We start from the raw sequence: 14,500 nt of genomic DNA, 5'->3' as shown, positions 1-14,500 counted from the left end.
ATAAATGCACCACCTGTTTTTTTTCTTCTTCTTCTTTTCCATTTAACCAAAGAAATGAATTGAGTAGGGGTTCATGCAGAAGTGGGAGGGCCACAAACATAGGAGGGTTTGGAAAACTACCACATTGTTCGGTCATTGACTTTTTTTTTCTTTTCTTTTTTTTAAACACCACTGAACGCTTACCAGGTGTGTGGATATTGAACCTTTCAGGGGGGAAAAAAAGGGGGGGGGTGCTATAAACCAGGATCCACCTCCCCAAAAAAGTCTCAAGAACACATGGCTGGAAAGAAAGAGGAAGTCTGCCATTTTGGTTTGGAAGTGGCCATTTTAGGATCACTTTGGGCTCTTTCCACGACACCTTCAAAGACCAACTTGGCCGCCGGATTTTGTCCCACTGCCAACGAGTTTGCGCCAAGCATACAAGACATTTACCAATGTATTTATTTAACAGCGCTCAGTGGTGTGGCCTTGGTGGTGCAGGTGTATTTTCAGTGGCTACTTGTCTGCGAGAAGAAAAGGTCGGACGCACAAACAACACCGGTACGAATATGGCAATCAAAACTTCAACTTTGTGCTTATTTGAAACGAATCGTCTGGGATCAAATGAACAGAGAAGGATTATAAAAGGCTGACGCCGATGGTGTGCAAGAATCCCGTTTGTCCTTCTGTAATACTCGTCAACAACATCAGCACGGATTTTTAAATAATACAACAGTACAAACTTAGAAAACCAAAAATATTTTCCTTTTGAGACGGAACCGAAGAAAACGTGGCAACACGGGGCAGTCCGAGACGAGAGGCGCACGCAACAACCACAACACGGAACTCGGCACCACGCTTCGTCTTCATCGTTTCCTCTCCTTGAGTTCGTCTCGCTCTCTTCTGTCCGCTTTGCTGTCCGGCAGACTCAAATGTTGGCGCAACGTCTCTGCGACGCAACTTCACAGAAACATTGAGAGAACATTCTGGGGGTTCTCCAAGCGGGTCCCGCCTGCATCCATCCGACGTCCTGGTCGTCTTTCTCCAGCTCCTCCTGCTCTCCCTCCCAAAACGTCGCTCAGCTGAGATTAGGATGTGCTGATTCGACCTATTTCTTGTCTGATGGCTGACATAAAAAGAACGGGAACGTTATTTGATGTAGCTTATGTCGCCACTTTCAGTAAGTCATGGAAAAGTCAAGTAGGAGCAATATTTCCTAATCACCGTGTCGCAAAAAAATTCTCCTTTTACAAATGACTATATCTCGAGCCTTAACAGTTACATCATTCTGGCCGGCTTGGACTCTCTGATGACCTCATCACGATAGCCGATAACCAGCAAAAATACGCAGAAGCGCTAAAACTGATCCGAGAGTGTGACGGCGTGACAATCATTTACAGATGTCGTTTCGAGACAAATGCACAAAAGCTCCATATCTCGCCTTGTTTGCACCACGGCAAGATAACGATGTTAACCCGCTAGCTCAAAGCAAGCTTACCATGAATGATTTCATCTTTCACTTTATGCAGCTCGCGTACAACTTCGTCCAAAATCTCCTACGAGAAAAACAAATTCAGAGTTAATTCAAGCAAAAGAGTGGCTATACAGTGGACCCCCCCACACGCACACTTTTTTTATTTTTTAGCTTAAATAATGATTCCAATAGTGTGCATGAAACCAAAATAATTGTGATTGTACCTAAATAAATAAATATATATTTTTTAAAAAAGTATAGTATTTCAAATTTACAGTATATACAAATGAACTGTGCTTCAAAAATATATAGGACTATATTTAAAAATAGTAATAATTCAGTGATTCTTTTCTGTACCACTAGAGGGAGCCCACATCCTATTAAGTACCACACTAGAGCGTTTCAAATAACAAAAGTGCCACGTAGAAGCATAAAACGCACCTGTTTCATCCTGTCAAATTCGGTGTCTGATTCACTAGTGCTGCCAATGGGTCTCACTCTACAACACGAAGAGAGAAGGAAAAAAAAAAAAAATTCAGCTCTTGCATGTTATCTACAGGATCAACATTTTTCCGTTCCCACCTTGACACCAGTGAGGACTTCTCTGCAGAGTTGGATCTCTCCCATGGCTTCTTCACAGCATCTAACGAGGAGCAAAGCGGGAGTTACAATTTTGCGGCACTTTTTTTTTCCCCGCATGATTTTTTTCCATTTAAAGCTGCACTTTGTAACAATTTGCCCCAAAATGTCTTTACAATAGCTTTTCGATTTGACTATCTATGACTGAAACATTTTTAATGAGTAAACTAACACATTAGCTGTTCATCTGGCCAATAGTTTTCAGACAGGATTTGGGTTCGAATTTCCCGCCCTCTGTCTGTGAATGTGACGTCGTGTGCATTGTGTATGTGAAGGGAAAATACAGTTTCATTTTTTGGCCACATGTGGCAGTAAAGATTTTTTGCGTTTGGTAGCTTTAATGGTAAATTTGGAACGAAACTTTGGACTTTTTCCTGTCAAGGGTGTAAGAAATTGCTTTTCACAGTAAAAAGAAAAAAGCGAGTAGAGCTTTAGCATGACGAGTACACAAAATTGGTCACAGAAATAACTTGAATCTGACAAAAGTAATCATAAATGAAACGTAACTAGCAAAAATCAAACATCGCTTTTGGATTGTGTTGTATGTGAAGGCTTGAGCTGATTTTTGAACCCAGAACCTTTGGACTGTGAAGCAGATTTATTAACCATGAGGCACATATGCTTCCTTCTAGCTTTTTAAAAAAAAATTTTTTAAAGACATTAAATACCTGTTGAGTTCTGACCAGACCCGCGACTACCAGAGTCGTCCTGCAGGTGAGAGAGAAAACGTTGACTTGATTATGCGGACGCATGAAACAAAACAAAACCTTCATTATTGTCTTTGCGCTTAAAGTGCAAACGTAATCTCGCTTGCGGCATCACAAGGATGATAAACGGAAAGACTTACTTCATCAGGTTTCTCAGACGCTTTTCGTCTTAAGAGAGAAGAAACATGACATCATTTGTCAAATACAGACGAGCCTCCAAAAAATGCACTCGCATTTATTTTCAGTCCAAGTGACCACGATGTTTAGTTTTTACCTGCGAGCTAATAAGGCATTCATCTCCTGCATCAGTCCCTCCCCCCCACCTCCACTTCCACCACTAGATCGGTTGGAGTCGCTTTTGCCGCTTGATCCTGGCGGGCTGCTCTCATCCTGAAGCACACAAGCGCATGTTTTGTTTTCTTGACTTTCCTTTCATTCAATTACCAAAGCTCCACCTTGACAAAAATCTACCCATCACATGTTTGTCAACACAGCTGAGGTGGCCCCAAATGGCCAACATCGAAGAATCAACAAAGGTCGCTCACCCTTTGAACCTTACGAAGTTTGGCCCCAGCCAGCGCGGCCGCCAACCCCGAGGGCTGCTGCTGCATGCCGGGGGGTCCCCCGGGCGGCCCCCCGCCGGTGGGCAGCGGAGGGGGCATGGGCGGGGGCGCCGCCATCGGGGGCGGAGGTCCCGGCGGCGGCGGAGGGGCCGGGGGGCCGGACGGGGGCGGGGCTACGGACAGCATGGCGGGGTGACCTGCGGAGACAGGGGCGCCTGCGAGGGGCAGAGTTAGAGCTCGGTTAACGCCAGCGACACCCTGGAAGGTTGACTCTAGGGGTCCTGGGTGCTAAAAATAGGAGGTGAGCAGTTTGTTTGGACTTTACTGTCAAGTTTAAAAGCACGGTTTCGGTCCAAATGTATATGTTTGTATTGTATAATGTATTTTGAAGAATATTTTGCAGCCATTTTAGTTGATTTTTTTTGCCATTTTATTGTATTTTGTCCCTGGATGGATTTATTTGGACTTACTGTTACTCATGTCATCTAGCCTTTAATCATTCCATATGAACTGTGCTGTCGAAATAAAGTTGACTTGACCAAATGTGGCTCCTAATTGTTAAAAAAAAAAAAATCGTTTAATTACCATCATGTCTTGTTTGGTCAAATTTCAGTCGACCAATCACCGAACAAGAGTCTATGGCAAGAACAAAATAAGCTGCTTAGCATTTAGCAGAGAAGACTTTGCAATTTTTTTCTTGGTTGCAACCCACATACTCAGCTCATCCCCCAAAATGTGTTATAAAGGTGGCACCATTTAATATTAGAAACAAGCAAGGCCTACTCTGTTGCCTAAACATAGAAATTCGACTATTTGTTCCAAGAATTTTGTATTCCCAAAAATCTTTTCTCTTCATTTTTCTTGGCAGCACTGCTTCCATTACATGGAAGTTCCATATTTTGTCCAATCAGATTTCAGCAAATTTGTTGCCATGCCAATGTAATCTGCCCATAGGGCCCTTCAAGAATTAGTCGTGCTGGCTGATGTAAGGTTAACAAAATTACCAATGAGATTACTTAACCAATCTTTTTTTTTTTTCAATTCACCTCACAGGGTCAACAAAAATAGCATTAGCATTTTTCCGTCCTCTGATTGGCTGGTCAGAACAAAACTTCCGTCAAGTTTGACTCGCGAAACACTTTCTGTAGAAATCTGCAAATATTTAATACATTTATCTTGCATTTGTTTTATGAAACAGTTTTGGTCACGTTATTAGATAAATTAAAAAAAATAGAAATTCTCCAGATGATAACGTGGCACAGTTGAGTGCTGTTAAATTGCATTTTTGCTCTTCTGTAATTGTGACGTGATGGTGGCGGGAAAGCAAACTGAAATAATACACGGCCCGCCACGGGTGTCACGCAGGAGGGCTGCGGTCTACTTTTTGTGAGGCGAAATATTCAACTGTTTGCATGACAGGGATGAGCTGCCATTGGCCGAGACTGGTCGCAAATTTGCATCTAGCATAATGTTGTTTTTGAAAGACATCCCTATTAAAAAAAAAAAAAAAAAAAAACAGACCTTCGCCCTCGCTCCTCTCCATACTTACAGCTGTTGGTCATGGGGACCTGCTGGGGGACGGGGGAGGGGGCCTCCTTGGGCGAGCCCCCGTCAATGTAAGAGGGGGGCGAGTTGGTGTTGCTGGGGGGCTGCTGGTGCGCCTGCTGCTGAGGGTGGAAGGTGGACGGGTACTGGTGATTGGGGGCGGGGCCTGCGGGCGGCTGGCCCGCGAAGGGTGGCAGGGGCACGGCCTCACAGTACTGCGGGGTGAGCGGCAGCTGGTGGGAGTGGGGGGAGTAGGAGTCGTCCGATTGGCCGTTGGCGTGAGCGTGGGGCTGGTGCTGGGGGTACTGGCCGCTCGGCTCGAGCGGCGGGGGCTTCATCCTCATGCCCGGGAGTGGGTGCGCCACGGGGAGGACAGGCTGCGGTGGCGCCAACCCCTGCCTGGCGGCCATGGCCATCATGACCGGAGGGGAGGCGGAGGGCGGGCATTGGGCGTACATTTGCTGCAAATGAGAGGCGGACCAGGTGCCGTGTTTGGGGGGGAGCGCGAAGTCTTGGTGGTGCTGGTGGGCGTGGCGCGCCGCGGTGGGAGGAGACAGGGGGATCTGACGGACCTGCCGGCCCATCGTGGTCACTCCTGCCTGGACGGGCGAGAAGGCGGAGGCCAGCGAGGTGGAGAGCTGGGAGGAAAGCTGGGCCTTGTCCCTCGCCGCCCCCGCCTCTTTCTCTTGGGAGGGAGAGGAGGAGGCGGAGGGCGGGGTGGAGGAGGAGGCCACACGGACGTAGGACGGGGGCAGTGTGCTAGCTCTGTACTGTCTGTACTCGGGCGGGGTGTCGGGGTGGGCGGGGGGTGCGCACACTTTGTATTGGAGAGTGGAAACGACTGTGAGGGGCAGCGGGGGAGGGGGGGGGGGGCGGGGAGGAGAGACAGGAGGAGATGCGGACGAAGGAGGGTGACAAACAAAGGAAAACAGAAAAGAGAAAAAACGTGAGAAGAATGAAAAGCAACCAAGCCGAGATGAAAAGATAAAAAATCAGGAGCATAATTCAAAAAACCGCAAATAAGAAAGACTCAAAAATATCAAGCAGCAGAATGCAACATGACCAGAAAAGCATATGACATTTCCCCCCCAACAGCAGCTGGAAGAAAGAGATGGCAGCAGAGCATGTTGCAGGGGCTTGGTGGGGGTCAGGGGTTAAGGGTTAGGGGGGTTCGGGAGGGGGAGGGGGGTGGGGGGTGTCACCGATATCATCCAGTGGGACGAAGGAGATGTTTAAGTCTGGAGAAAGACTTGAACATGTGTTTATGTGTGTGTGTGTGCATGGAGAAAAGGGCATCGTGGGAATGTGGGTTAGTAGTCGGGAACAGGAAGTAGAGTGCTCGCTATTCATGATGTCATCACCTCTAATATTTACTCTGCCTGACAACACACTGCTAGCAAAAAAAGACAAAAGAAGAGCAAATACACGCTCGCTCCTTTCAAGTTGCCGTGTGAGTTTGAAACGCTAACAGGACGTCGGCCCGTCGTGGCTGCCGTGGCAACCGGCTGGCGTGTGCGTGTTTGTCGAAGCCTCACCTGATCCTGACGTCCGCCGCTCCCGCTCCTTGTGCGCCTGCATCTGATGCTGCTCCATCATCCTTTCAAGAGCAACCACGTCGCTTCAATGTCACTTCAACACTCATGCTTCATTTTGGCCGTCAGTAACAGCCGGATCGGATCTGGCCGTCTTTTATTGCATAACGTTAGCTACACGTGCAAAATTGAACGAGATCCAATACAAAAGCCGCATAAATTAAATTGTCTTTATAATGATCATAGTTCTCCATTTCCAGGAGTAGTCTTGCATTTCTGCTGGTGGCCATCTTCTTTAAGGCATGCTAAAGAAGGCGGTGCACCAAAAGTATATGCCAAAAGGAAGTAGAAGAAGAAATGAAAGAGGAAAAACTAATTGAACATGAAGAAGTCGTCGTCATGGCAACTAATGCGTGACGTCAGTTAGCAGCCACTGCTAGCATACGGCCACAACAACAATTTACGATTTACAGCAGCAGGCACAATAATTGGCCAGGATTCTACCTTTGACCACAATGTGACATGAAATAAGGTAAGCCATTAAACTAAAAAGAAAATCTTTTTGGGGAGGCAAGTTTGAGTTTGTTCTTAGTTTTGACCCCCCCCTGAAAAAAATGCAACTTCTACTCAAGAGCGACTTTTTGTTTTTCTTGATGCATTTTTTGACTGGTGCGACTCATAGTCTGAAAAATAGAGTATATAACCTTAGGTCCGTTTTGTGCTCCATGAAGGAGCATCAGGTGTGCCACAATCCGGCATTTTCATTTACCCGTAATTGGTCTGAAAATTCTTAATTAAGATCTAGTATTATTTATTATTATTATTATTATTTATTATCTAGTAGTATTTCAGCTTTGCGTTCAAATAAACAGCTTCAGATTTCTTAACTCTTTGACTGCCAGACGTTTTCAAAAAAGGGATGCCGTGGGTGCCAGCCGATTTTAAGCATTTTGACTGATCTTTCAAGGTCCATAGAAAATTATGTGTTTGGACTATGGAAACGCACATACTGCCAAAAAAAGATTGGACTCTCATCTTCCATCAGAAAAAAAAGTTTGTTTCTACCTTATTCCGTTTTTGAGTAATCAACAATAGAAAATGGTTAGTTTCACCTGTTTTGAAAAAAAAACATCTTTTAACGTCTTTGGCACTCCTCCATAGGATTTTACTAAACGTTATTTAACGTTTTTGGCAGTCAAAGAGTTAATGAGAGATTCAAATTGTCAGTCAATCCATTTTCAGTCTACGGACTTTTTGTGACATTTTTGTTTTCCTAACATAAAATATGTGCCTCGGCTCAATAAAGGTTGTGAATTGAACTTGAACCTGTAATTAAAACACATTTAAAAAAAAAAGTTGAATTCATCCAAAGTCAACAATATGATAAAATATAGGACTTTAAATACAATAAAATAAGAATTATAAGTCAGCTGGTATAGCGTCCAGCTCATTCGTCTTTTGCATTTTGGATCTCATGAGCGTGTACAAGGTACGTCTAATTAAGTGGCCAGTGAGTGCAGAGAATAACTCGTACCTCCGCTGGGCCTCGCTCTCCTCTGAAGAGGGTCCATTTTGGCGCTGGACAACTGGACCTGAAAGACAAAGTGAGGTTGAGTGACCACACACATGAAGAAAAATACATTTACTTGTCAAATTTTAGTTTTTTTTTTTTTTTTTTTTTTTTAATACATGACCACAAAAGTGGTCTCTGAGTGTGCTCAGACGATATCAGACAGTCAAGCGTAAACACCCGCTGCCTGTTTAGGCATCAACGGTGCCGCTTTGTTTATGCCAGCAGCCACCGTCCACTGCAAACAAGTGAAGTCATTCAAAAGCATGGAGGTGAATGCAAAAGCAGCAAAATCGCCAGGCAGCGCGTCCGTCGCTGCACACGGCGCGCTCCGCCCGCCCGCACGTGTTAATGAAGACAATTATCGCCCTGTGCCGCCTGGTGCAGCCATGCGTGTGTGTTTGCATTGCTGACGGGGAAAAGGTGCCAGGCTGTTGCCATGGTGAAGGTCAAGGACGAGCAGGAGGGCCCGAAGGGAGCTGAGGAGGGCTTGATCGTGCTTGTTTTAGATGAACTCGGGGGACCCGCGCGGATGAAAAATAAAAGTGACCTTTCAACCAGGAATAAAAACAGACTCTTGCTTACTCTGCAGATTTATCAGGGGAGATGATTTTAAATGGTGGCATGGAAGTCAAGTTTTGTTGTTGTTTTTTTTTGCACATTTTTTATTTTGCATTAAGGCTGGGCCCAAAAATAAAACCTTTTTTTTTTTTCAGTCATTCAGGACGATTATGCTTTTAATCGATTTTAATCTAATAAACCCAGCAAACGTTTATTTGAAGGTCTCATTTATTCAAAAATAATTCCTGTGCAAAATCTTCAGACAACAATAATGTTTACTGATTCTAAAACAGTTTTAACATAAACGTAACAGTCATAGTTAGCTAAATTAAAACTCACAATAACATCTGGATCCAACAGAACATAAGAACAACAGCTTTTAATAAATAATAATGATGATAATAATAAAAATTTTGATTTCACGATTTAGCAAATTTTGAACAATTCGATTTTCAAAATGACGAATAATGGAATTAATTTGATTTATTACCCAGCCCTATTTTGCACCCATGTATTCTGTTTTTTGGGGGGATTTTTTTTTTTTGGGGGGGGACCCCCTTTTTCACAGAAAACGCAAATTGGAACGATATGATAGAAAACACACAATTTCATTATTTTCTTCAATCTGAAATCAATACAAGGAATGTTTACAATTTATTACTGACTAATCAATAATTCATTTTGCCCATAGTTAAGAAAATGTAGTCACTAGTCAAATGCCCCTCCCTAATTAGCTCAAGCAGAATCTCCTGATGACAAGCAGCAAGTAACAGATACAGTGCACTTCACACCCCGACGCTTCTCAATAAAGGAGGGCCAGGACATTACGTCTCCACGAGTGATATTTTAACCACCGTTAAGAGTCACAAGGGCAGTCTGGCTTGATGCTGCAGTTCAACATATTCTTTTATACACCACCCACTTGTAAATAACTCGTAACCAGAGCAGCTCGGAGGCTCTTCAATGCACAGCGGGTGACTCCCCAAGCACACCCGACTAAATATATTTACTATATTAAAAAAAACACATACAGTATGAATTGTTTCACAGTGAGCTGTAGAAATAAAAATACATCTCTAGACAGTCATACGACCACTAGAGGGTAGTATAGCTCATGTGACTGAGTTCAACATCGATGGCATGTCAGTGAGCATTGAAGCCCAAAAAAAAAAAAAGGAAAGAAAAAAAGGCTCATTTGCTGTTTGACACTTATGTTATCTGGGTCTGTTTTTACTTTTTCCGAAAAGAAATGTTTTCTTTTTTTCCTTTTCAGATTCCTTGGCTCATGTACTGTGAAACACATCAGAACACATCAACACATTTACATTAGATACGGGATGTTCTGATGTAAGTGTTGACATTTTGTTATTCTGACTTTGCCTTTGCAACATTGTTGCAAAAATTCAAGCAGCAACTCCTTCTGTTCTCAGATTCCCAAACATTTTCACCAGAGGTGGGAGTAAGTCACACACTGTATTTGCGAGTCATAACCTTCAAGCTACTTTGTCAAAAATGAAGCAAAACAAGTCCTCACTAAATTAAATGTATAATGTAACACTATTATATTGATCATAAATCTTGAAATATACAAGAGTAAACATTTTAATCATGTTTTTTTTTTTGGGCTTATCTTTTTCAAACACATTCGTGTTTATAAGAGGCATTAACATTGTAAACATTGAAAGGCACTTTATGAAGTTTATCACATTTCAGACTGGATCAACATTTCCATCAGACCAAAAAAAGGGTTAAATAGACCCATGTGACATAATCTGAATTGTCTGTAATAATTTAGAGTCTACGTTCCAGTTGAAAGAGCTTGGTTGAGTCCAATCAAAACTGAGAAGCATTCATTCGGAGCAACTTCATGGTGGTTAAATTAACCGACATTCATGTGAGATGATAAAAGCATGGCGGTTGCAACGTGAGCACAAATTCCAGTTTGAGTTCCACAAGAATGCCTTTCCAACACTACCAAAAGGGCACAAAAAGACATACATTTTCCCTTTCTGCTTGAAGACGAGCTATCAAATGTCGGCATAACATTCAGCACATATCTTAAATAGTCTGTCACAGAGCCAGGAGGTCAAAGGAAGTCTGGATCTCTTAGGCTGGATTTACACTGCAGCTCAACAAACAATTCCCAATAGATAACATTTTGGATATGACACATTTGAAGTGACATTTGTAGCTACTCGTGTTCACCCTGAGGTAAATAAAATGTTTACCTCCGCTGTCAGGCGAGCTGAGCACGTTGAGGGCAAACAGCATGGCATTGGAGAAGGTGGTGGCTTCTTCCTTGCTGGCAAAGTTCAGTCCGTAGACCTGGCGAGCGTCGCGCCATTGGTGGAAAGTGGGCGTGGCCTGATTGTACTTCAGGCCCTTCACGATGGAGTAGTTGATCACCACCTTTGAGCGCAGAAATGAGGTTCACATGACAAACTGTAAATATGTCGAACGATTTGCTCACTATGGGGGTTCATCAGTGGCGTACGGTCAGGGTCACCAAGATCTTCTCCAATGGCCTTAACGTGATCAGATTCAGAAGCACTGACCTACATTACAACCTACGGTAAACTAATTCGTTCACTGCCATTGACGGCTATAGACGTCAAAAATTCATTTGAACTATTTCTATTCGTTTAACTTTTTTTTTTTTTTTTTAAAGAAGAAAAGAGTATTAGAAAAATTAGGGGCGTCAGTCTATTACAATTTCTAATTGTAATTAATCACATGACTTCACGAGTTATTTTTATTATTTAAAAAAAGAAAAGAAAAGATTATTAAAAATTAGGGGCGTAGGGCGATTAAAATTTGTAATTGTAATTAATCGCATAACTTCACTAGTTAACTCACGATCAATCACAAATTTTATAGCTGTTCTAAATGTACAATAAAACTAAATTTCTAATTTTTACTACTCTTGTTAACACAACTGGGGAAAAGAACTAATGAAAACCTAGAGAAAATGTATTGTACATTTAGAACAGGTATTAAAATTGTGATTAATCTTAAGTTTAAATAATTGAGTAATTAAACAAAAAAGAAAATAAAAAAAAATTTGAGGCGTCAGACGATAATTATTTTTTTAATTGTAATTAATCGCATGACTTCAATAGTTAACTCATGACTAATCAATTTTTTTTCTGTTCTAAATGTACAATCATTTTTTTCTAGGTTTTCATACTCTTGTTAACAAAAGTGGGAAAAAATGTGAAACTAATAGAAATAATTCAAATGAATTTTTGACGTCTATAGCCGTCAATGGCAGTGAATGAGTTAAGAGTATTTGCTTAATTAAATTGCAGGGTCAAAAATACATTTTTAATTTTCTGGAGCAGATTTGCAAATCAATAACTTAATTTGAAGTATTCTTTAATTATTCTTTAATTATTAAGTATTCTTTTAATTTCCTAGCACTCCTTCCAAGTAGGTGCAGGTGGACGTAAGAGTTTATTGTCCAATCAGATTTTAGCCTCTAAGTGCTTCCGTGTTATTCTAATCTGCTAAAAGATTTTAGAACCAGTAACGAAAATCCACGAGCAAATGATTCCTCCCCCAAAAAGATTATAAGATGCACTGTAATTGCCAATAGGTGCTACAAGACAGTCATAAAGGATTACTTTTGTCTAAATGAAGCTCTGCAACTCACTTAAATCACCGAAATCAATGTTAGGGGTTCGTTGTACATTAAATAAAGGTAACGGTTTTACTTGGCAACGGATTAATTTCATTTCAAGTATTATCAATTGGGAAAATGACATTGAAATCCAAACAAATTGATGTCCAGCCTCCGTAATGAATTGCGACCATTAAAAGGCTCCGCTGTATTTGCAGCTTTTCCACCTCTCGCCACTGATCCGCACATCTGTCGGGAAAGCTCCCGCGGGCAACACCTCACCTGCTGGTCCTGCAGCTTGACACCCACCACCCTGAAGGTGTTGTTGGCAGTGTTGTGGTAGATGTTGATGCGACTGAAGCCCTGCTGGCCCGGCTTGATGGGCACCCACTTCTTACTGGCGTCGTCGTAGACCATCACAGAGGCCCGAGCCTGGCAGATGCTCTGTTCGCTGTAAGGAGACGACACGGCGGGAGAGTCTCATCAGCGGGGACGAGATGGAGAACTTTTCAACGTTTGAAATTGGCGATGGATTTTGGATTCGTTCGTTAAGTGACGCCTTCAAATAAAACATGGTGACAAATCCGACATACAGTGTTTACTTTTGCTCCAAAGCGCAAATAGCACTGTTCTGTTATTCCACATTCCAGTCGTGTAATTGTGCATAAATCCAACGACACATGAAATTAGTTTAGTGCAGTTACTGTATGCGGTTACTTTCCTTTCCATCAGCAATAAACACACAAATGTGACATCTGACATTAAATAAAGCAAGAAGCGGGTGGATTTGTTGCTTTAAAAAGCCTGAAACCCGCAAACTAAAAATGAAAATGACCCCTTTGGTCTTCGGTGCGGTGCGCGACAGCACATGCACAATATTACACATGTTCACATCAGTCAGCGGAGGAGGGCGTGTGTGTGTGTGTCTGTGGTAATGATATGGTTTGTTAAAATCACTGCCAGCGCAGTGCCAAATTTCAGACTTGTACAAAAAAAAGAGCTAAAATAAGGCTCACATGAAGCCGGAAGGGAAAGATCAACAGCGTGAAAATAACGATTGTATTTTGTATCAAAATATTGCCGCAACAGTGACGAGAGCTGAGATGCTAGTCACACGCCTCCAAAAATGAAAGCTGTAGCTCGAAGGAAAAAAGGTGGGTGTCACCTTTTTGGTTTTTAACTGTTACTGTTATCTTCAGGCAACAAAGCCCCTAAGAATAAAGAATGACTGTAGCATCCTCACAAAAAGATGCTGTATTTCTTTAAATAGCGGCTTGCACGCTAACAGACGTCCTGTCGCAATTAATTGCCGGCCGAATTGTCACTTGAAGTAAAAGTAAGTAGGTGCCTCTTGCCTATTACATGCATCCCCCTAAAACCTTAAAAAAAAAAAAAAACTGGTAGTAACTGTTATTACCTCCGTTCATAGACGTGTCATTGGGTTCTGTTGCTAAGCAAAACAGCAGCACCTAACAACCTCTCATGTCCAATGCATAGGATTAAAGATGATCTTATCTTCTTCTATATCACTTCTACACAAAGCAACTCCCGTGTAGTTCCCACTCACAAAAAAAAAAAAAAAAAGCATCTGACACAAACGAGGCGATGTGAAATTTCATGTTTATGAACTTCACGCCCTGCTTGGAATTACCGCTTGTTCCTGAGCAGTTGGTGGATGGAGGGGAGCCCTAGCAACATAAGTACTCTCACCAGATTGATTGCTAAACCATTAGCTACATAGTACACCACACTAACAACACTTCTAAATAGGGGTGTTAGAAAAAAATCGATTCGGCAATATATCGCCATATTTCAAGCGCGCGATTCTCGAATGGTTTCGATATGCGGCCAAATCGATTTTTAAACATACATTTTTTAATGGGAATATTCAACAAAACGTCTTACTTAGGGGTTAGGATTCACACATTAAACATGGAAGAATGTTATATTAATGGAACATTAAGCCTCAATATTTTATTTCAGTGCTGTTCAGACCTGTTTGTTAAATGCAGCGGCTCAGTTATATTAATTTCCAGATAAATAAATAAATTTTCATTTTTCAAGTTTACTGATTAGTATTTTCTAAATTTGAGTAAAAAAAAAATAAAAATCGCAATAATCAATTTATAGATTCGTATCGGGATTAATCAGGATCGAATCGTGACCTATGAATCGTGATACGAATCGAATCGCCAAGTACTAGGCAATTCACTTCCCTACTTCTAAACAAATTTTATTCACTTCACTTGAGTGGCGGCATATCTATTCTGAAGCTCGCTCGTATCTACAATACAAAGCAAAACAAGAATGA

At 42.1% G+C, this 14,500-nt stretch overlaps 1 protein-coding gene across 4 annotated transcripts in view; it reads right to left on the bottom strand.

The window, feature by feature from the left end:
- Positions 1-423: 423 nt before the first annotated feature.
- Positions 424-14,500, bottom strand: part of evla (Enah/Vasp-like a) — a 31,286-nt gene continuing 17,209 nt past the window's right edge. For all 4 annotated transcript variants that reach the window (XM_077558019.1, XM_077558012.1, XM_077558003.1 and 1 more), the window contains 13 exons: positions 12,472-12,640; positions 10,799-10,979; positions 7,974-8,031; positions 6,443-6,504; positions 4,912-5,748; positions 3,345-3,577; positions 3,074-3,189; positions 2,940-2,967; positions 2,761-2,800; positions 2,036-2,096; positions 1,895-1,952; positions 1,478-1,535; positions 424-1,105 (listed from right to left, as the gene is read on the bottom strand). In XM_077558019.1, the coding sequence (XP_077414145.1) occupies positions 1,068-1,105; positions 1,478-1,535; positions 1,895-1,952; positions 2,036-2,096; positions 2,761-2,800; positions 2,940-2,967; positions 3,074-3,189; positions 3,345-3,577; positions 4,912-5,748; positions 6,443-6,504; positions 7,974-8,031; positions 10,799-10,979; positions 12,472-12,606 (1,905 nt within the window). In that variant the 5' untranslated portion in view covers positions 12,607-12,640 and the 3' untranslated portion in view covers positions 424-1,067. The remainder of the gene's footprint in view (positions 1,106-1,477; positions 1,536-1,894; positions 1,953-2,035; positions 2,097-2,760; positions 2,801-2,939; positions 2,968-3,073; positions 3,190-3,344; positions 3,578-4,911; positions 5,749-6,442; positions 6,505-7,973; positions 8,032-10,798; positions 10,980-12,471; positions 12,641-14,500) is intronic.

This window comes from Vanacampus margaritifer, chromosome 1 (assembly GCF_051991255.1).
Source record: "Vanacampus margaritifer isolate UIUO_Vmar chromosome 1, RoL_Vmar_1.0, whole genome shotgun sequence".
Taxonomy (NCBI): domain Eukaryota; kingdom Metazoa; phylum Chordata; class Actinopteri; order Syngnathiformes; family Syngnathidae; genus Vanacampus; species Vanacampus margaritifer.
Note: the sequence above shows the minus strand (reverse complement) of the source record. Positions and strands in the feature narration are given on the sequence as shown.